Source organism: Aythya fuligula, chromosome 7, assembly GCF_009819795.1.
Source record: "Aythya fuligula isolate bAytFul2 chromosome 7, bAytFul2.pri, whole genome shotgun sequence".
NCBI classification, from domain to species: Eukaryota; Metazoa; Chordata; class Aves; order Anseriformes; family Anatidae; genus Aythya; species Aythya fuligula.
In genome coordinates, this window is record NC_045565.1 from 37,736,964 (window position 1) to 37,758,451 (window position 21,488).

General features: G+C 34.5%; 1 protein-coding gene across 1 annotated transcript in view; it reads right to left on the reverse strand.

The window, feature by feature from the left end:
• CFAP46 (cilia and flagella associated protein 46) overlaps window positions 1–21,488 on the reverse strand; it is a 73,788-nt gene that overhangs the window by 52,100 nt on the left and 200 nt on the right. Inside the window, exons 2-15 of the mRNA XM_032191250.1 lie at window positions 20,841–20,965; window positions 19,850–19,981; window positions 16,621–16,685; window positions 15,927–16,091; window positions 11,918–12,041; window positions 10,391–10,485; window positions 9,362–9,469; window positions 8,486–8,585; window positions 7,339–7,437; window positions 6,592–6,782; window positions 4,600–4,828; window positions 3,311–3,431; window positions 1,445–1,568; window positions 387–517 (exon numbers count right to left, since the gene is read on the reverse strand). Coding sequence (XP_032047141.1) covers window positions 387–517; window positions 1,445–1,568; window positions 3,311–3,431; window positions 4,600–4,828; window positions 6,592–6,782; window positions 7,339–7,437; window positions 8,486–8,585; window positions 9,362–9,469; window positions 10,391–10,485; window positions 11,918–12,041; window positions 15,927–16,091; window positions 16,621–16,685; window positions 19,850–19,981; window positions 20,841–20,965 — 1,809 coding nt within the window. The remainder of the gene's footprint in view (window positions 1–386; window positions 518–1,444; window positions 1,569–3,310; window positions 3,432–4,599; window positions 4,829–6,591; window positions 6,783–7,338; window positions 7,438–8,485; window positions 8,586–9,361; window positions 9,470–10,390; window positions 10,486–11,917; window positions 12,042–15,926; window positions 16,092–16,620; window positions 16,686–19,849; window positions 19,982–20,840; window positions 20,966–21,488) is intronic.

Genomic DNA, 21,488 nt, shown 5'->3' on the forward strand with positions numbered 1-21,488 from the left:
AACACTGATAACGATCTCAAGAACACTAAATAATGATCTTAAAGGTCTTTTCCAACCTAAATGATTCCACGATTCTATGCTTCTAAATATACATACTTTAACTAGCTCAGGCCCAAAGCTTATATTTAATAGCATCACCTCATAGCACTGTCATTGAATTATCATGAAAAGTGAAAATAATTTCCAAACCTCTCCTTCCTAAGCTTTTCTGCAGTTGTTAATTTCTGAGAGCACACATTGCCTTCTACATTTCTAAACTTCTTGAAAACAATGTGCACAATATTCATTGGAACACTATACCTTTACACTGGCTTACTCCTTCAAGTGACTCTAATAAAGGAGGAGAAAGTTCACTTTATGACACTCAAAATAATGTTTTCACTTACTTTTTTTAGGTTTTGTTGCTCTCCTAAACAAAGTGTCATCATACAGGAGACAAAATCTGCATGCTGTACGGCAGACATCCCACACTTCTTGTGTACGTGCAACTTTTGCCAAATTTGCCCAAAGTCTAATTCTATCAAAGAAAAAGCATATGTAAGATCACTTTATAACCAGAATTATCTTCCACACTTTAGAAACCACAAAAATCATGTCAGTTTTGATGGCCACCATAAATAAGATTTTAAATCTAGTAAACATTAATACGTGGAAGAGTTTTTATCAGTAACAAATATAACACTATGACTTTACTCACTTAAAAAAAATACCCTCAGCTTATCAAGATTGCAAGAAAAAATATTTTGGAGAATAGCTATACTGAAACTTTTAAAATGTGTTTGTGACATATCCCTAATTATCTATCTTATAAAAAATAAACTAAATTAAACCAAGTATTTCAAAAGCAATGCTGAGAATTTCAAAATGAGTCTTGAATACAAGTTTGGATTTCAAATTGTTTAGAAAAACACTGTTTAGATTTCATTCCAGGATTTTTTTAATGCTGCAAACAAAACAAAAAAAAAAAAGACAAACAAACAACAACAAAATTGTTTATAAAATAAACAATAGAATTATATAAACATGCTGAAAACAAAGTCACACAGAATCACAGAAAGGTTTAAGTTGGAAGAGACCTCTGGATGTTACCTGGTCCAATCCTCATGCTCTAGCAGGGACAAAGCTATGATTTTCCTACAGATCAGTATTTCTGACACTCAGAAAGGACTGTGTGGTTTATCAGAAAAGATGTAGCATGCAAAGTGGTACAAGAACCAAAAAAGACGCTTCAGCAAAGTTTCAGCTATGCATCAAGTTATTCAGCCTTAATCCACCCATTCTTCTGTGTGTCCAGTTTCTATCAACAGAATAGGTGGTAGGGGGAAGGTTGCACCAGATGATCTTGGAGGTCTTTTCCAACCTTAATGATTCTATGATAAGAAATTCCCTTATTAGACACTTCTACGCAAAAAGAAAAGAGCCACATCTTTTCTGTGGTAATTACCTCTCTTTGTCATTTTCCTTTTTTAGGTGTTTCAAATGTCCATCAACTTTGTCCACACTTTTAACATGATGTTGTGCTTTCGCACAGAGGTAACTTACTTGACTCTGACTATAACCTGAGGAAACTTACAAAGAAATAAGAATTTAATGTAATTTTTTAAGTACCAGAGTTGAAACAAATCTAAATGAAAGGTATGCATTTTGATTCACAACTACTTTCTGAAACTCCTGAAATCCAGTCCTTTTTTCAATCCCTCAATCTTTCCCAAAGCCAACCAGCCAATCAAAATGAAAAAACCACACCCGACTAGCATCTATTCTGTTTTTAATTTATCTGCATAGATAGTTTCCCCATATAAAAATGGATTTATGTTTTTTTAGCCCCAAGGTCTCTTTTCTGACAGGACATGCATTGCTCTAATTAAGCTTCAGTCAAAAGGAAATTGATGTAATATACGGAATGTTACATTCTGGCTGCATTTTAAGAACACTAATCCAATGAAATACGTTTTTGCTCAGTAGCAAAATTTATTCTTTGTGTTTTTTTTTTTGTTTGTTTGTTTTTTTAAATTTGAGAATAATGACTTTTTTTCTCGTAGTCAACAAGATATAGTTATCTAGGAAAAAGTATTAAACAGAAATAACCAACACAGAAAAATGACACAAGGGAGGAATGAGCTGCCCTCCTGAGGTAGAAAATCAATCCAGTGATACAGAAAAATCAAAAAGATTTTTTTTTTACTGTAATGACATAGAGGAGATGCTATTTATTAGAATACAAATAACTTGATATGATTATTTGGGAAATCAATATTCACTTGAATCTAAGCCATGATTGCTAATATTACCTAGACTAAGTTTTCTGTTTCAAATGAATACTGGCTGGATTGCTGAGATCAAAGGGTATTTGCAAATGGAGTTAAATCCAGCTGGCAGCCAAGTGGCCATAGTGGTGTTCCACAGGGGTCTGCATTAGGGCCAGTTTTGTTTAATCAATGATCTTGATGAGGGGATCATTTAATCTTGATGAGGGATAAAATTGCAGACAACACCAAGTTGGGCAGGAATGATGATCTGTGAGAAGGTAGGCAGGCTCTGCAGATGGATTTGGGTAAGCTAGATTTATGGACCACATCCATTTGTATGGCATGCAACAAGGCTAAATGCCAGGTGATGCACTTGGGTCATTACAACCCCATGCAGTGGTATAGACCTGGGGAAGAGTAGCTGGAAAGCTGCCTGGAAGAAAAGGAGTTGGGGATGTTGTGTTGGTCAATAGCCAGTTGCACATGAACCAGCTGTGTGCTCAGGTGGCCAAGAAGACCAACAGCATCCTGGCTTGTATCAGAAATAGCATGGCCAGAGGTACTATGGAAGTGACTGTCCCTCTGTAGTCTGTACTTGACACACCTTGGGCTGGGCTCCTCGCTACAATAAAGATATTGAGTTTCTGGGAAGACATTCATAGAAGAACAGCAAAGCTGCTGAAGGGACTAGAAAATATTCCTGGCTTTAAAACATGAATATAACTGAAACTGCTTAGACATATTTACGTTGAAATGAGGAAGGTATAGGTTCTTATAATTTTTATTTAAAATACTTTGCAATGCATATGACAGAACTGTTACTTAACTACACATCCAGATTGACAGACAGAAATTTTTCAGCATTAATACATGACAGCTATATCATAGAATTATATTCATTTTTCATTCTCTAATTTTTGCCACAGAATTCAGTAAACTTGTCACTCTATTTGCGCTGTAATATTCCCCACATATTGCCACTATATGTTATGTCCGTTCTTTGAGGTTGGGCAAAGCAGTAAAAGTTAAGTGTCATAATTTTAGCCACACACATACATTACCTTTAGCTTCATTTTCACTATCAAGAACCACCTGAAATAAATCAGGAGCTAGTGCAAGACCAGCATTTACCAGAAGGGATCTCTTTTGCCTCACATTATTCTTTTCCTTTCCCCTTTTAGCCTATGTAAATAAAAGAACTAAATGTTACAAGGTTCATTTAGACCTATTATAATGCTATTTACATTTTTATTACATTAATATATCTTACTTACTAAACATGTAAGAATGTAGATCATACATCATAGACTTTGGTATTTTGAGCCAATACAATATAGGAATTGTTTTTCTTAGCATATCTTAAACAACATCCTGCAGTATTATTACTCTATATACCTTATTGTATGACCTGTCTTAATGTTGTATTTCCTTAAATAAAGAACAGTATTTATTTAGAAACCAAAAATAATATATCTGTTGTGCAATAATTAGGACTCACTATGAAATATAAAAAATCCCTAGTGTACCCAGAATTAGCTTAAGTCAGAGGAAAATTAAGTGCTTTCTTTAAAAAATATTTAAATGGAATAAGCTTGTGTGAAAAAAAAATAATAAACTAGAACAAACTACACCAAAACTGTCATAACAATAATATAACAATCGTACCAGCAGCTTTCCAATACTGCTTTTTAGGTTCAATGAGCATATCTCAATTTCTGTGAATATCCCCAAATGGTGTATAGGTGAAATTTCTTTTAGCAAACTACCAAATCAGCTGCCAATATGAATTTTGTTCATGTGCTGAAGGCATCACAACAATTAGATGTAATAACTCTTGAAAATGACTACACTGTGACTTTAGATTGTATTACTGGATTTATTATCTGTATTTTCTCACATTTTAAAGTGTGATATAATACTGATTTATCTTCAGTCCAGATGGGAGATTCAGCTATTTGGCCACTGCTCCTCTCATTATTTATAAAAATGTTCCACACAATGAAATTTTAATTGTTGACAATTCTGAACATGCAAAACCGTAACACTGAGTTTCTTTTTTGCAGATGAGTATTTCTGCCAAAGGATAATGCTTTTTCATTTTTTTCATAAACAGGTGGTTTGAACATAATTGGAAAAAATCCTCCATCATAACCATTAATCTTCAGAGTATGAAGCAGTGTGATGACCAGAGGGAAAATCCAGAGAGCTTTCAAGGCAACCAACTAATGTTGCTGAAAGCAAGCCCGTGTTAGCTCTACTAATATGCAGTTCTACTAAATGGCTAACTCTTCTCTGCCAGAATTTAATAAGCAAACCTATTTCAGCTACTAATCTTATTCTGTACGATTACCTGTTCAATCATCATTAGCGCCTGATCCTCTAGACGCTCAGGAGACTTATACAGCATAGCGTACAAAGAAAGACGGTTAAAATTCAATCTTAGATGTTCTTGATACTGCCCACTGTTATCTAGATGTATAGCTTTCTGTAAATGTTGCACAGCAATCTCAATTCTATCCCCATCTTCTTCAATACGAGCAATTTCCATGTGAACTTGGCAACGTAACAAAATCAGCATGCTATGGAATAAAAATTCAAATGTAATCTGTTAAACGGAGCAAACTAAAATTGTTAGACCTAAAAATTAACCAAAAGCACAACCCAGTAATAAAAAGTGACAATAGTATGAAAATATACTCAATTTTTGACTTAATATTTCTTTCATTTTCATTATCATGTCTTTGTAACGAAATGATTATGAAAACTTGTTGTGGTTTAACCTGGCTGGCAGCTAAGCACTACATAGCCATTCACTCACCCTCCCCTGTCCCTCTGGGATGGGAGAAGAGAAACAGAAAGAAATGAAAGCCTGTGGGTTGAGATAAAGACAGTTTATTAGGACAGAAAAGAAAGGAAAATAATAACAGCGATAACAGTAGTACTACTAATAGTGTGTACAAAACAAGTGAAGCACAATGCAATTGCTCACCACCCGCTGACCAATGCCCAGCCTATCCCCAAGCAGCCGGTCCCCCCAACCCAGCCAGCCACCCCATATTAATTGTTCAGCATGATGTGATATCATATGGGATATCCCTTTGGCCAGTTTGGGTCAGCTGTCCTGGGTCTGTCCTCTCCCAGCTCCTGCTGTACACCCAGCCTCCTCACTGGCAGGGCACTGAGAGAAGCTGAAAAGCCCTTGGCTTAGTGTAAGCACTGCTCTGCAACAATTAAAACATCACTGTGGTATCAACATTATTCTCATCCTAAATCCCAAGCACTGCAACATACCAGCTACAAGGAGGAAAATTAACTCTATCCTAGCCAACACTAGGACAAAACTCAACTGCATTTTACTTGTTAATGCCGCATGAGAAAACACAGCCAAAAGGAAGCGACACATCTTGTAAACTGACTGATCTTTGTGTTTTAGCAGAATTCTTCCTTAATACCACACTTCCCATTCAGAAATGCCCACTTTGGTTGACAGATGAAGTGACTGGATTTTTAACCTGCTTAACTTCTAGCAACGGCGTGATTGACACTTTTGATAATACTTCACACTCTAATGATAACATATAAGTAGAAGCTTCTAAAAATCTAGTCCTGATTGCAGTTTCTTACCACTTTTATAAATGCAGCTCATGACAGGTTTACATACTCACTGCAGTCACTGCCCTTGCCCAGACTGCTGAAAACCACTCCATGAAGTCAATACATTTTCACTGAAAACTGCATGCTCCCCAGACTTGGGTACATTACACTCCCAGTTTATCACCTGCCTGACGAAGCTGTTCATAGCAGCTGTAAGCTATAAATTATTTTAGATTATTTCCAGGCAAAAATAGATAGATAGATAGATAGATAGATAGATAGATAGATAGATAGATAGATGGATAGATGGATGAAAGCAATGTTAGGAAAAACAGAACAGAAGGAGGGTTTTCAGTGCCTCTAGGATATCAAATGTCTTGCAAAAAACTAATGTGTGCCTACATTAGAATAAAGCTGACTGAGCAGCAAGTATTGCCCTTATGCTGCTGACCAAAGCAGTTAGAATTAAAAAAGTGGTGTTAGTACAAGAACCTATATTCCAACACATTTACATGAATGGGACCTATACTTAAACAACTAATGAGGAAATGTACACAGTATATGCAGATGTTAACTTGTTACAAGCTAGTGCAAAAATTTTCAGACTCTTCACATCATACAGTTTGAGTTTTTATGAGTTTGATGCCATGTTTAAATTGCTTAGTTCTTTATTATGAGCTGTATTTTCTTTTCAGTCATTAGAGATTTCAAAGTAACTGATAAGAATGTACACAGCATAAAAAGCTACCTGTCAATCTCTTCTAGGACATCAGCAACTGCTATCAAAGGTTTTCGCACATGTTGATGCAAATTTTGTTGTAGTAGTGGTAAGCATAGATTCCACTGGGTTGTGCAAACAACCTGAATCACATAAGGATCTCCCAACTGAACCGCATGTTGCAAGGTTAACTCAAGATTTTTTATCAATTTCAGCTGAGCCTATACAAAAGAAAAATTGTTTAGCATATACTGCATTTAATGAATACATCTTCTTACATACTCCTCTAAATTCTAAATTTAGGCTCCTACTTTTGATGCTCTAAATTATAACCAAGTCGACTGACTATAAAAATCTAAAAAAAAACCTTCCCAGTGTGACAATTTGTCAGGAATAACCCAAATTTTTCAGAAATAAGGATTTGCATAAGATTGCCTTTAATATGCAATAATACATCTTCCATAAATGTAAAATATGAAAGAATATAGTATTGCCTTTGCATGTTTCAATGCTACCATCTTTACTCTTAGAAATTAATATATTATGAATCTTTATTATCAGACTGAAGACTTAGGAATATATGACTATTGTTTATTTCTCTGTTTTATTCTTGCCAGCCCAACGTCCTTCTTTCTTCTTGGAAGACCAATCAGAAAGAATATAATGCTTAAAGCAATTTCTGATCAGTGTAATGGAATTAAGACACACAAGTCCAGTGCAATTTGCATATTTCACAAACTAAGCCTTTTATTTTTCTCTCAAATCTAAAGAACATACCTCAACAACTCCTTTGGTATAAGTCACTATTTTAGGGCCAAATTTTTGAATTTCATATTCACATTCCAGGCATTCTACTTCAATAAGTTTCCCTTGTTCCTATGAAGGATTGATACAAAATGCTGATTTTAATAATTAAAAAGGAATATGATTCAGACTAAAACAATGCAATGATGCTAATACTGCATTGTAATACCTTTTTGAAAATCCAACTGTACTAGCTAATTAATTGAAACACTAAAAGAGGGATTAGAATTTGTTATAGCATAGTGTTATTAAGATGTTATATTATTGGAATAAAGAAGAGATAGTTGAGACAGTAATGAATAATCTTAATGGGTTGTGCAACTTTTAAGTGAAAGTCACTTTAACACCCACTACTTCTAATGGAGATGAGAAGGTTGGTATAAAAGCAAGACTTCTCTACTGCTGCCACTGAAGGGTTACTTGCTGTTACTGTCTATACAAATATTGAAATTAAATCCTAATGAACCCTTGATCTAGAGAATTTAAACACATTCTAGGTGAATGCAATTTAAACATGTTCTAGGTGAATGCTATGTAACTGTGTACAACCTCAGACTTGTTGGAATTTTTCAGAAAAAAAAAAAAAAAAGTGAGGGGCCTGAGGCAGACATCTGGAATGAAAAATTTCAGTTAGGGTAAGTAAAATCCACATTACAAGTAACTCACAATAGGATCATTACAACAGAAATATGGACTGGTATGTTTGGCAGTATTTGCCATTACAATTTCATTATATGCACTTGAATATTTCAGGTCAGTAAGGACTTACATGGGCATCACAACACTATTGGGCACTTTTACATACTTTTTTTTTTTTTTTTTCCTGAAAAACTTACTTTTTATCTGAATACAGGGGTGAACAGTTCTGCTTATCAATCAAGAAGGAAGTGAAAAAATTGCAGAGCTAGGTGGACATAAGAATCAAAAAAGGATATATACATTGAAAGACCAGTTATTACAGAGACCGCACAAAATTTCCATCTAGGAATACATCTAGTAATAATGATATTAATCAGTATATAAGCAATGCAGAGAAGACGACAGAAGAACCCAGAACCATCAGCATTATTTTTAAAGTAGAATCATTGTCAAAAAAAAATCATTTCTAATTAATACTTACAGTAATGCCAGCTTTCTTCAATTCAAGTATACAATCATGTGTAAGCTTAATGCAGTTTACTTTCACAGAAAAACGAGCCAATTCCAGGATCAAAGGAATTCTTCAAAAACAGAAAAACATCACTTCAGAGAATCACACACTCCTCTTTAATGGAATCAGAAAAACATTATATGAAACTAATTTTGTGCAATATATCTGAAACTCTTGAAGATATCTGAATATTAGAAGATGTGATTTTACCAGTAATGCTTGCAGTCAGTAAGGAAAAAGATTGAAGATGGTTGGATGAAAAATACAAAAATTCAGCTGTTTATGGAAAATAACTAGTATACCTCTAATGTAAAAAAATGTTTCTGAATAACATAACACAATGAAGGATTAAATGCATGCAGCACAAAGATGGTGAAATAGGAAATGGGTTAAATTGCAGGTAATTCTGCAAACATAATGCAGTCAACTGGCACACATCTTGAAACAGTCAAATACAATGGTTAATTCCTTAAAAAAATAGGAACACACTATTCTCATGGTAGGACACTTCTGAATATTTTGGATCTCAGTAAATAACCAAATGAGTCCCAATGTCTGCACTAGACGTAATAAGAAAACTGAGTAGAGTCAGAAAAGATTGAACTTCATATGCAAAAATGTAGTATTACTTCCATATTTAACAGCTGTGATCTAACTACTAGAATAGAGTTTGGTTTTGTCTGCATTTAAAATAACACTGTAGAATTAGGAACGATTCAAAGAAAAGCTAAAAAAATGCATTAAAAACTATTGTGAGATCATAAAAAAATCTTTTCAAGATTTTGTCACACTTTGCTGGAAGCAGCATCAGCTTCAGCATCAACTTTCAGGGACAAGTAAACTCACTTCATACTGGCAACAGATGCTGGAGGTACATCACACTGTTTCAGAAGTTCATATAGAGAATACAGAGTTGCGGTGGCATCACTTGGAAATTCATTTGTGTCCCACTGCCTGCAATATGTTACAAATTGATCACTTTTTATCACAGGAAATATTTCAATTTTTTAATTCAATAATAACTCTCCTAACTTCAGAGCAGATGGATCTTAGTCCAATATATTAGTGGATTATCTAGACTACAAAATATTATAAAAAATAAAATAATAAAATAAAATAAAATAAAATAAAATAAAATAAAATAAAATAAAATAAAATAAAATAAAATAAAATAAAATAAAATAAAATAAAATAAAATAAAATTCAACAAAACTCACTTCAGTATACCAAGTAAGGTTCTTGGAGAACCAGATACAAAGCAGAAAGAGCAAAATATTCCAGAATAAGAATATTTGAGGCAGTACATTTTATTTGAAAGGCAAAGAAATATGGAGTGCAAAACTCCTTTCCCTTAATGTCAATATAAATTATTCCATGATGAAAAGAATTAGTACTTTAAAAAGTGGAACTGTTGAGACACTGAAAATCATGTGGAATTCTGTTACAGTCTAATTTTCAAAATTGCTTTCATGTAAAATTTAAAGTTTTAGAAAATACCATGCTTCCCATCCTTGTGATTCATCCATTATATTTCAGACGTGATTCCTCTTCTCTATCTTTACTTTCTTATATATGACTTATGTACCAAGCCCCAATCTGCTAGATACAAAAACATCTTCCACTCTCTTGTAAATTCTTTCACTTGAGACTGTTGGTACAACACACTATTCTACACATTCCCCAAGAATTCTCTCACCTTTTAGCTTTGGCAGTTTCCTGGACAGGACTGAGCTTCACTACTCAAAACTATTTCCATTAGAGAAACTAATCTCTGTAGTATGGTCTTCTACTGGCATATGAGATAACAGAACCCGACTCTACTTCTGTAATATCTACTATCAAAACCCAAGTGAAAGGATATAGTTTAGTACTCACGATTTTATCATTTGCATTTTATAAATCACTGACAAATGGATGGAATTTTGTATTTCCTTCTCTATCTGGGAAATATCCATTAGTTTGTGGTATACCTATAAAATAATAATTTCATTATTAATCCACTAAATAAGCCAGTGAAGGACAGACACTCAACAGGGCTAAAATAAATCATGTATGTTGATTGTAGGCTTTCAGGGCAATGGAATTTAATGGACATTAAGGGCAATGAAATTACTATGATAATCTATGTTGTTTTGCATACATACCGCTTAGTAAAGCTGTATTAATTTTCATATGCTGAGAATCATAAGTATTAGCAGAAATCTAAATCTGGAACTATTATCTGAGTTAGATTTCTAATTAATCCATTTTTTAGAACATTCTGATAACACTCATTCTGAAATCATCTCATCCAGATAAGGGAAATTAGACATTCAAATTTAACTGCAACTATAAATTAAATATAACAAAAATATTACAAAGAAATTACAAGGTACTGTAGTTACTTCAATTTATCTGTAGAGTCACATATTAGACAAGTAACATCATTTCTTTTGACTCTCTGACACTGACTGTCCATAGCAATCAATAATGATTACTTAAATTGTAATGGAACACTGCATTTTGTAGGACTTGATTACTCTGTCATTAAAGCATCCAATACTGTAGGTCATACCTCTGTAGCTCTGCTGATAAACACAGCCCAAGGAAACTTTTAGAACTACTTTATTCTTCTAAGACCAATGTTAAGTAGTTTTGTTCAAAATTGCCTCTAAAAAAAATACATGTACAAAAATAATTTGGATCCTTTGCCTAAATGTCATTGCTTCACTGATTTCATACCTCTGAAAGGTCATTAAGGTTCTCTTAATTCAAATGTTAAAGAACATATAACATAAACATAATCTTTTGAAATGCAGTGGAAACGCATAAGTAAGACAAATAAGAGTGTAGCAGGGAACATAGAAGGAATGCTTAAGAACATGACTGCATGCAACTCCAAAAGTTTTATTTGCCTATTTCTGCTTTTGTCACATCTATCTTCACCCTCTTATTTCCCAAATGAAGGTCATGCAAAAAAATGTGAACTAATATCATATACTTTAATTCCCAGAACTTTATAGGGTTCACATTGGGTCATTTAGGTATATTTCAGCATTAGAATAGTCAACAAAACCTAAATAGAGCCTAGATTATTTTTTTCCCAGTGGCATAAAACAGGTAAAGTTACACCCTTTACACCATCTGTGATAATAGCAGTTATTCCCACACAGATTTTTTAGGCGTAGCAAAAGTTTTCCCTAGAATATTATGGTGTACTGAAATAACATGGGGCAGTAAGGAGCTGTTTAGCTTGGAGTATGAAAAATACAAACAATAAAAATATCTGCTTATTTGGTGTATCATTTGTTAGTTCAAAACATTTAAGTACAGGAAATAAAATACTTAAATAAAACAAGGTTGTTAATAAATGTAGAGAAAGCTCCTGTCTTACTGGGAATTTTAAATATTTTACAGCATTACCATTAAAGAAAATATTTGAGAGTATTTATCTGGAGCATTTTCCTTAATAAAGACTGCTGCAGTCGATGAAAACTCTTTTGCTTCTTTCAGTTTTGAAGCATCGAGGAGGCACTCAAGTAAATTTCTGCAGATTAAATAAATATTTGTATTAAACATTTATCAATGTTTTTTGAAACAATTCTTATTCATATTTTTTCAAGAGACTCTTTATATTCAAGGTACCACTCTTAAATGCAGTACAATCAATTAATGCTATAAAGCATTGATTCAACAAAGAGAACTTCTAACTTTTATGCATTTGTTTCTTCCAGAAAATACACAGCTCTTAATATGCATTTATTACAGATCACAAAAATAATCTTGGAACAGGAGATTTTTCAGAACACTCTGCACAACAGGACACCTGGAATTAAAATGATCAATGATTTAACACTTCATGAAGAAAAGAAAAAAAAGGTGAGCTGCATTCTGTGGTTCTCCATTAACTACTGGAAAGGGTAGTATTTCAAAGTCATCTAGTAAAAGAGAACCCATACATGCTGGAAACTTCAATGTTTTCAATCCTTCGTCTGTTTTCACTGAAAAAGAGCCTGTGGCTTCATAAAATAAATAATAAAAATACCATAGAAATAATAGTAAATGATTCCATAAAAATATAAAAATACAAATATAAGAAAAAATAAAGGTTACCATTAGTTTCATACCACAAATTCATTGTGCACTTTCTAATTCTCATCAATACCTCAGCAAGATTATGTTTGTTATTAAAAAACTGTATTGTATTCTATATAACCTTTAGTGTATAACATGAAATGTTTTGATTTTTTATTTCCCTCCAGTTTCAACTTAGAAAGAAAACACAAAAAAGACTATACAGCAATAAACTATCAAGTCCATAGACCAAAGAAATAGAAAAGTTCACAAAGAGAAAGTTAAAAACTGTGGTAGACATGTATCAAGAACTGGAAATGGTCTGTATAATAGCAGACCCAAATACCTCTAAAGAAAGGTTGTCTGATCTTGAAAAATTATATAGACACTCTTTATTTTGCACATAAAACTGGTTCTCTGTTATTTGTAAAGGCATCTCAGTGTTTATGATACAGCTTTACTCAGAGAATCCAAGACAATGATGTAACAATTCATCATTGTTAACTGATATCGTTACATCATTAGTAATAATGGGTAATAATGTGAATTGTTATCAGAGTACCAATAGTGCACAGTTTTTGGAATGTTTGTTTTTTTTTTTGTTCGGTTGTTTGTTTGAAACACTTCCATTTATATCTTGTTTAGAAACAAAAAACAACCTGATTCTTTGTTCAGTTCTAGAGCCAAAAAACATCAATGGCAAATTGATTTAATATCAGAATCAGGCATTATATAAATATCAATTTATAACTTTCTGTTTTCCTTATAGTCTGTAAACTAGAAGACTTAGGCACTCTGCCTGCTTTGCTTCAGTCTTCACCAAAAAAAACTCTCATGCCTCAGTACTCTCAGTTTCTGCTCAACCAACATTGTTTTTTTAATTTATTTTTATGAGGGTTTTGCATATAATTTGCCATTTCTTTTGTTGAAATTGAATACCAAAGACTCAATAGTATGACTAAGCTTCTAATATTGCTTTTCTTTAGTGATCATAGACTTAATGAATTTCTTAGCCAACATGTGCTGCTCAGTCCATAAATATCTGCTCTTATCAGCAAAAACTTCAAATTATCTAACAGATAGCTCTTGTTCTTAAAATGTGTATCTCAGTAAAATCCGAATTGCAATCAGAATGCAAATCAGATGCTATCAGTTCAGAGAGGCTGAGGGGAGACCACATCGCTCTATGCAACTACCTCAAAGGAGAGTGTCGGTCTTATTTCTCAGATGACAAGTGACAAGACGTGAGGAAACAGCTTCAAGTTGCACCAGGGGAGGTTTAGATTTGGTATTGGGAAGCACTTCTTCATGGAGAGGGTGCTTAGGAATTGAAGTGGACTACCAAGGGAAGTAGTGGATTCCCCATCCCTGGAGGCATTTAAGAGAGATGTGGACATGGCAGTAAGCGACACAGTTCAGTGATGAAACTCAGTACGTTGGGTTGACAGTTGAACTTGATTATGAGGGTCTTTTCCAACCTGAATGATTCCAGGATTCTGTAAGTGTGTGGTATATACACTGTTCCATACACAAAGGGAAGTCAGATTGAGACCACTCACAGCTCAAACAAAAAAAGAAAGAAATTTCCAACAGATAGTGATAATTATTTATAACATACCTTTCTGTAATTCTGGAAAAAAATATTTGAACGCGATGTATCAAAAAGTAGCAATTTCTTCAGTCTCTTAAAAATAACAGCTATAGCAGAAAGTAACAACATACTATTTAAAAACCCTGTGATTCTATCTGTCTTTTAAAATGACATTTAATCAAATTGTATTTTTCACTGTCTTCTACAAGCCATAAGGACTTTTCAGTCATGCTTAGTAAGACTGTCCTTGAAGTGAAACTACCTTTGATTGTCCTTGAAACTACCATGTACTTCTTCAGCCACAAACTGTCTTCAGTGAAAACCATTTGCTAAAGATTCTGATTAGAGCTAATTATTTAATTCAGTGTAAATTACACTATACTCACATCTTAACACTACAAATGCAGAAAAAGCTAGGTATTTCCTGAATAGGACAGAAATCAGCTAACAAATTTCAGTTATGACATAGGTGTAAACGAGTCAGTAACACATTTTTATCCAACCCTGGATTACTAATCTCCTCCCTAAAAATTATTAGACTTCTAATTTTAATTTTCTTTTTTTTTTTTTTTGCATAAAGCTTAAAGATATTCTCTGAATTCACCCTGTTGGGAGGTTTAGTTCTCAATAATTACCAGAAAGAAAACCTGCCAGTTTAAAACTTAGCAGCCTTGTTTATGCAAGTTTCTCTTTCACATAACTTTTTGACTTCTGTTTGTCATAAGACTGGTTAAAAAAAAGACCTATTTCATTTATACTTTGAAACATTAGGCCAAGCAGTTTATTCAAATTAGTACAAGTAGCCTTTAATTTAATATTGAAGAAAACTACATATAAAACTAATTAGGAAGAGAAAGGCTTGATCTGAACTAGTTACATTAGTAAGAATCATACAGAACCAGATAGTACTTAAAACATGTGACTAACAACATGAAAAAAAAAACACACAACAACACAAAAACATCACTACTGGTGATGATTCATCTCTGTTTTCTTGATGTTGCACTTCCAATATATTTATTCTGCTCACTGAACTTATTTTTCTTAAAGTTTCATTTCAACGTACAGCTATAGACTAACAAGAGAAAATACAGTAAGAAAGATAACTAAGATAAGGATATATATAAAATCTTCAGAATGAAGAAGTAAATTAGAAGATACACTCTCACAGCTTTACCAGGCTGTTTCTGTCTCATCAGGTATCAGAGGATAGAAGAGGATAGAAGATATTTGATTGTCTATTTAAACATTATGTTTCCTTACCTGAAGAAAAAGGTTCTTAAAGAAAACTGGAGTTTGTATTTCTCCTCACTTCAAAGGACTACACATAAGCAATGTGTTGAACACTATATCTGAAATGACTGTGACAGTTCAGATAGGACTTGGGGTCTGACTGCATCTGCTACTAACATTTTAACCTCAAAGTCAATATTAAAAGGAAGAATTATGTGTATATTTATATATTGTTAAAATGTTATGAATTATGACTCCCAGAGTGGTGAAGCATTGGAATGGGCTGCCCAGGGAAGTGGTGGAGTTCCCTGCCCCTAGAGGTATTTAAAAGATGTGTGGATGTGGCACTAAGGGACATATTATAGTGATGGAACTCAGTAGGCTGGGCTGACAGTTGGATTGATGATTTCAAAGGTCTTTTCCAACCTAAATGATTCTATAATAAAATAAACATTATTAAAAACTACCTCAGGTGGCAGCCACATGCACAAAAGGACTACAGAATACCCATATGGAAATTAAAATTAAACTTACATCATGAGTTCTGCTCTCCATTCACTGTCTGGCTCATCAGTTTGGTTTAATGCTTTAACAATTTGAGACAAGCTGGGAACAAGGTAACAGCGGAATCCAGGCTTAAGATATGGTCTCACAAATTGCCAATAAAGAACTGAGGCATTATATATCAAAAAATAGTATCTAAAAAAAAAAAAAGAGAGAGAGAAGAATCAAGAATGGAGGATGTACTTAGATTAACTTGAAACTACAGAGTAAGAATTTTAAGACACTCCTAGGAAATAAAAATTTGAACTTTTCCTACTGAAGTTCCTGAATTAACCTTGACTCAAAACTTTGAGCACACGTACAGCATAGGAAGAGTAAGGTAACTCTTAAGACTACACTTTACCCAGTAATTAACTACTTAAAATAAGCTAAAATGCTGCTCTCCTCCTCCAGAGGATAAATATAAAAGAGGAAGAAAAGCCCTGAGATACCTACCAGGTTTAAACAGTCTGTTTCATCCTGTTTATTTAATACTATTACAGTATTCTATACTGTCACAGCATGCACAGTAGTTAAAGAAATAAACTAAGAAAACGGAACGGAAATCCATCAAGGAAAAAAAAAAAAAGACTATCTAGTGGAAAGCTGAGACAAACACCTATGAAAACCTAACTCACTAACATCTCCTGAGATTTAAAGAGTAAATACTATCAGGAGGTCCTACCTTTGATCATGTGTTGCAAAATCTATTGCTTTCATAAAAAACAGCACGAACTTTTCAAATGCTTCCTAAAATAGAGCAAACATGATTTAGGAAATTTGTACATAGCCTTTATGAATTACCAATACATTATTTTCATATTTCAATATGTTCATGTTTCATCATGTTTATTTTCAGACCATTCTCAAATAAAACATGTTGTCATAATAACGTGTTGCCATACACCAGAACAACTGAAAAACAGTAGCATTGCCTGTTACCATGCTTGCCAGATTTCAAAATTTCAGACTATTTTTTCTTTAATTTCTGCCAAAGTTTAATCATTAGGACTGAAATTGTCCAAAGCTGTAAAGTTGGGTCCTTTTAAATTTTTCAGCAAAGAAAGCTCAGAAATTTCCAAGATGAAAGCCAGGAAAAAAATATTGGTTTGTTACATTAAAAAATTTAGGTATCATTTTCTTCGGAAAAGTTCCAACATGCCATACTCGTAATCATTTGTCAACTGAATGCTGTCAGGCATGTTCTTTTAATCGTCAATGCTGCTGAAAAGCAGCTTTTCAGGAAAAACAAACAAACAGAAACACAAAAATCAGGGGGCCTGGTGGATACCAGCTTGAACATAAGCCAGTAACTTATGTATGTGAGTTTGTAGCAAAGGAGGTGAGCATTATCCTGGGCTGCATAAGGACAAGTGTCACCAGCAGACTGAGGGAGGTGACCCTTCCCCTCTGTTTTGCACTGGTGAGACCACACCTGGAGAGCTGGGTCCAGTTGTGGGCTTCCACAGGACAATAGAGACATGGACATACTGGAAAGAGTCCAGGGAAGCACCACAAATAGGGTCAATAAAGGTCTAGAGCATCTCACCTATAAGGAAAGACTGAGAGAGCTGGGACTGCTAAGCGTGGAGAAAAGAAGTCTCAGAGGATCTTATCCGTGCATACAAATTACTGAAGTGAGGGTGCAAAAAAGATGGATCCAGGCTTTTTCAGTAGTGTCCAGCAACAGGACAGGAGGCAATGGGCACAAACTGAAATACAGGAGGTTTTTTCCGAACACAAGACAACACTTTTCTATTGTTAGTGTGACTGAGCACTGGCAGAGGTTGCCCAGAAGCTGTAGAGTCACAATCTCTGTGAGACAGTCAAAAGTTGTCTGGACTTGGTCCTGGAAAACCACCTCTGGGTGGCCCTGCTTGGAGTAGATGACCTCCACAGGTCCCCTCCAGCCTTTACCATTCCATACTTTCTTTGAAACAGCAGTCAAATCCAGTAAGCTGCAAATCCATTTTCAATTTATATATGTGGGTTCAATTATGTTTTACGTTTTATGTATAACATTCCTTTAAGCTTCCACATAGAGTGAGCTTGCTTCCACATGGACTGAGCAAGACTTTCCCAAGAACTGCAAAAAGCTATGCTGAACAGCTTTCTACCGACCTAAGAGGTCCTCTCAGTGGTTTTTATCTTGCAGCCATTCAGCACCAAAGTGATCAGGCTAGGACAGGGAAAAAGCGAAGAAAGTAAAGATAAGGAACCTAAAGAGCTGGATAACAGGATGGGATACTTGTAAAATGAAATGTATATTGAGAGCACAAATGATGACAGGAAGGAATACAGTGTTTAGAGAAGACTAGAACTAACTGAAGAGACTGTGGCTGAGAAACAGATAGGAGAAAAAGTATATCATGAAAAGCGAAGGTACAAGAGGAATAGAAATCTGGTGAAGAAGAATAAAATTGGGAGAAACTAGAATTTGGTCACATAAGGAAGGGATTTTTGAAAATCTGTGAGAAAGACACAGTGGAAGCAGAAAAGCAGAAGTGGAACTGGGTGGGCAAGAAGGGGATGCTGGCAAAGGGCTCTGTATAGTGTGACAAAACATAATAAAACTCTAGGAGAGATGAGACTGATTTACTGGATTCTGGGATTGGTGTAAAAAGGTTACTGAGCAATGAGTGGGAACTCCCCAGATAAAGGGAAAAACAGGATTAAGAGCCTGAGAGGTGACAGATGTGAAAGTAGAATAGTCACAACTAGTGCATAAGAATGTAAGAGTCCTAGTTGACTAACAAGGTTTTCCCAGGATGTAAACCAAAAGTAAGGACAATTTTATCTGGTTTCTAAACGAAAGATGATTACTAGTGGTAGACCATGTGTAGTTGTGCCGCTCACTGTTGCATAAATGACCTAGGAACACAGCAGTGAACAATCCTCACAACTTACAAAAAGTGTATGTTAAAAGCACATTAGAGCATATGTCACAAGGGAGCCACAGCTGGGATTGCACATGCATGAATGATTCTGAACTTCTATCAAATTGACAAGAGCAAAGAAGAAAACAGCAAAATTTGGCTGACATTTATAGAACATCACAGACCAGTTTGATTAATTTAGAAAGATAACACATGCTCTGAGAAGGCAAAGAAAGCATGGATACCATGTTAGGGAAAAGTTTCTAGCTTGAAGGGTAATTCAAAAACATTATTAAAATAAACTATGGGACTATCCATCAGAGAGATTTGTGAATGCAAATTACACAAATGCTTAACACCTGCTAAAGCTATTTCAGTTCAGAGCTTAGGTAAGAAATTGTCAAAGCTAAGTGATGACAGTATGAGGAATAGTGAAATACTCAAGACAGAAAATAGGTCCAACTCCATCTGAAATTCAGAAGGAGGTAAGACCTGCTCATCATGTACAGAGTATAACCAAATACTAGCACAAAGGAGCTTTTAGAAGCAGAAGTATACTACTGAGTTGCTACCAGAAAGTTTCATCTCTCATTTCAAAAAGCCACATCCAAAGCACTACATTGAAAGGCAACTGAAGAGAGAAATGAACTGGACGACCTCTCTGAGGTACCTTTAGTGTATTTTTGAATGAAACATTTTTCAACTGTTTTTCTGCTTACAACTAAATTTGATCTGAAAATATCATAATGATTTAATAGTGAAAAAGTTAACTTTGAAATTATTGACCTTCTGAAAAACCTTCCATGTGTTGATGTTTTTTCCCGAACATATTTGCTATATTAGTTCAATTCAGCGGATAGCTTTGTTTACTCCCAAACACGTTAATGTACTTCTATTTGATTTTTCCCAGAGTTCTGATGACTGACCTTTGTATGTTTTAAATGACGGAAAGCTTTGCATTAAAAGCAATACATAAAAACCTAGAATGAATACTCTTAAGATGTAACTTAATATAATACAACCTTCATCATTTCTCACCAAATTATCTGTAGAGAGTGGAGTGTGCAACTGTCCTTGGCACAAATATGCTCTACCAATAAACTGGTTTACAGGAAATCTTCCTTTAAAATACATTTGTAGACAGTCACTGCTAATTTGCAGGTATCCCAGCTAAGAGAAAAAAAAAGCATTTTATTTTTTTTTAAATGAATGCTTATTCTAACTGTGTAGCACATAACAGCATTATCAGTATGAAAACAATATATCATAAAGTTGCATTCCACTAGGCCATTAAGTTTTCTTAAAATTTAAAGGTAGAAATTTTGTCATTCCAAACACTTAAAAAATGTTTCCTTTATTTAATACAGCTCCTGAATCACTTAGTCATAGAATCCCTTACAGTATACAGAAAAGTTTATTTTTTTAGCAGCCATTAATAGAATTAAGATAAATGCAAAGTTTCTTGTATGATTAAAAAAAAAAGTATGTATATTAGGCTGCAGGATTTTGCATGGATGTCAGCGCTGCACCTCTATTTTCAGACAACAGAAAACACTTGGGTGGCTTGCTGCTTGGAAAAAAATAAGTTACTTTATTAGAAACTATGTCTGCTTCAATTCCAATCACTTATACCCATGGATTGAGAATTATAAAATACTTCAAAATTAAGAACCTCTACCATATGTTATGGAAGTCAGCTCAAAAAGTGACAGTTTTTCATAATTAGAATGCAATTCTTCCTTCTTTTGGTCCACTAGGGACCCTTCATAAACAGTTTATATTGTTGACAACAAGGAAAAAAAAAGGACATGGAAAACTATTTCATATTACAATGGTATGCTTTATATATTTTGGACTAATTATAAACTTTATAAACCACAGGTTACTGATTATAAAAAAGTGATGATTCAGGGAAGAGGCTGTTTTTAACAAGGAATGCATGCTAAAACAATTGCTCTGCAAAAAAAAAGAAAGGAAAGTAATATTTAAGTAATAACTTTAACACAGATAAACTAACTAAATTACAAACCTGAAATGCCTGTTCAGCACACAGAACGTATAAGTCTGTGCTGAAGTTATCTGATGAGTCAAGTGCAGATCTCCCTTGACAGGCTGATTTGATCAACTCATAAGCATCCTTCAAAGCCTGAACATCTAAAGTAATAGATAATTTATGATTCAAGATGGACCAATAGGCATGTAATTGCATTATTCAGATCAACTGTGTAACACCGTCTTCCTCCTTTAAAGAAAGAAATCACCACAGAATCAAAAATGGATGGGTTGGCGGGGACCCTACAGCCCACCCGGGTCCCCCCATGCCATGGGCAGGACCCTTGACCCCAGCGCAGGCTGCCCAAAGCCCCCCAGCCCGGCCTTGGGCACTACCAGGGGTGAGGCACCCACGGCTCCTCTGGGCAACTGCCCAGAGGTTTTAATTAGGAATTGCCCCAAAATTATGAATTTTTAGGGAAAAAAGGTCAAGCAGATGTTGTTCAAAGTCAGCAGCAGTTGTAAAATGAAGCATTAACAACTCTGGTGCAGTTTAAAATCACTGATGTAAGCAAACAATAAAGTAAATCACTTTGAAGGTCTTAATTGCAACTCGCTGGCCCCAAGAATACGTCCTGCTGAAAAAGCAACTTGGAATTGGGTCTGTAAGGCTGCTTGATGAAGT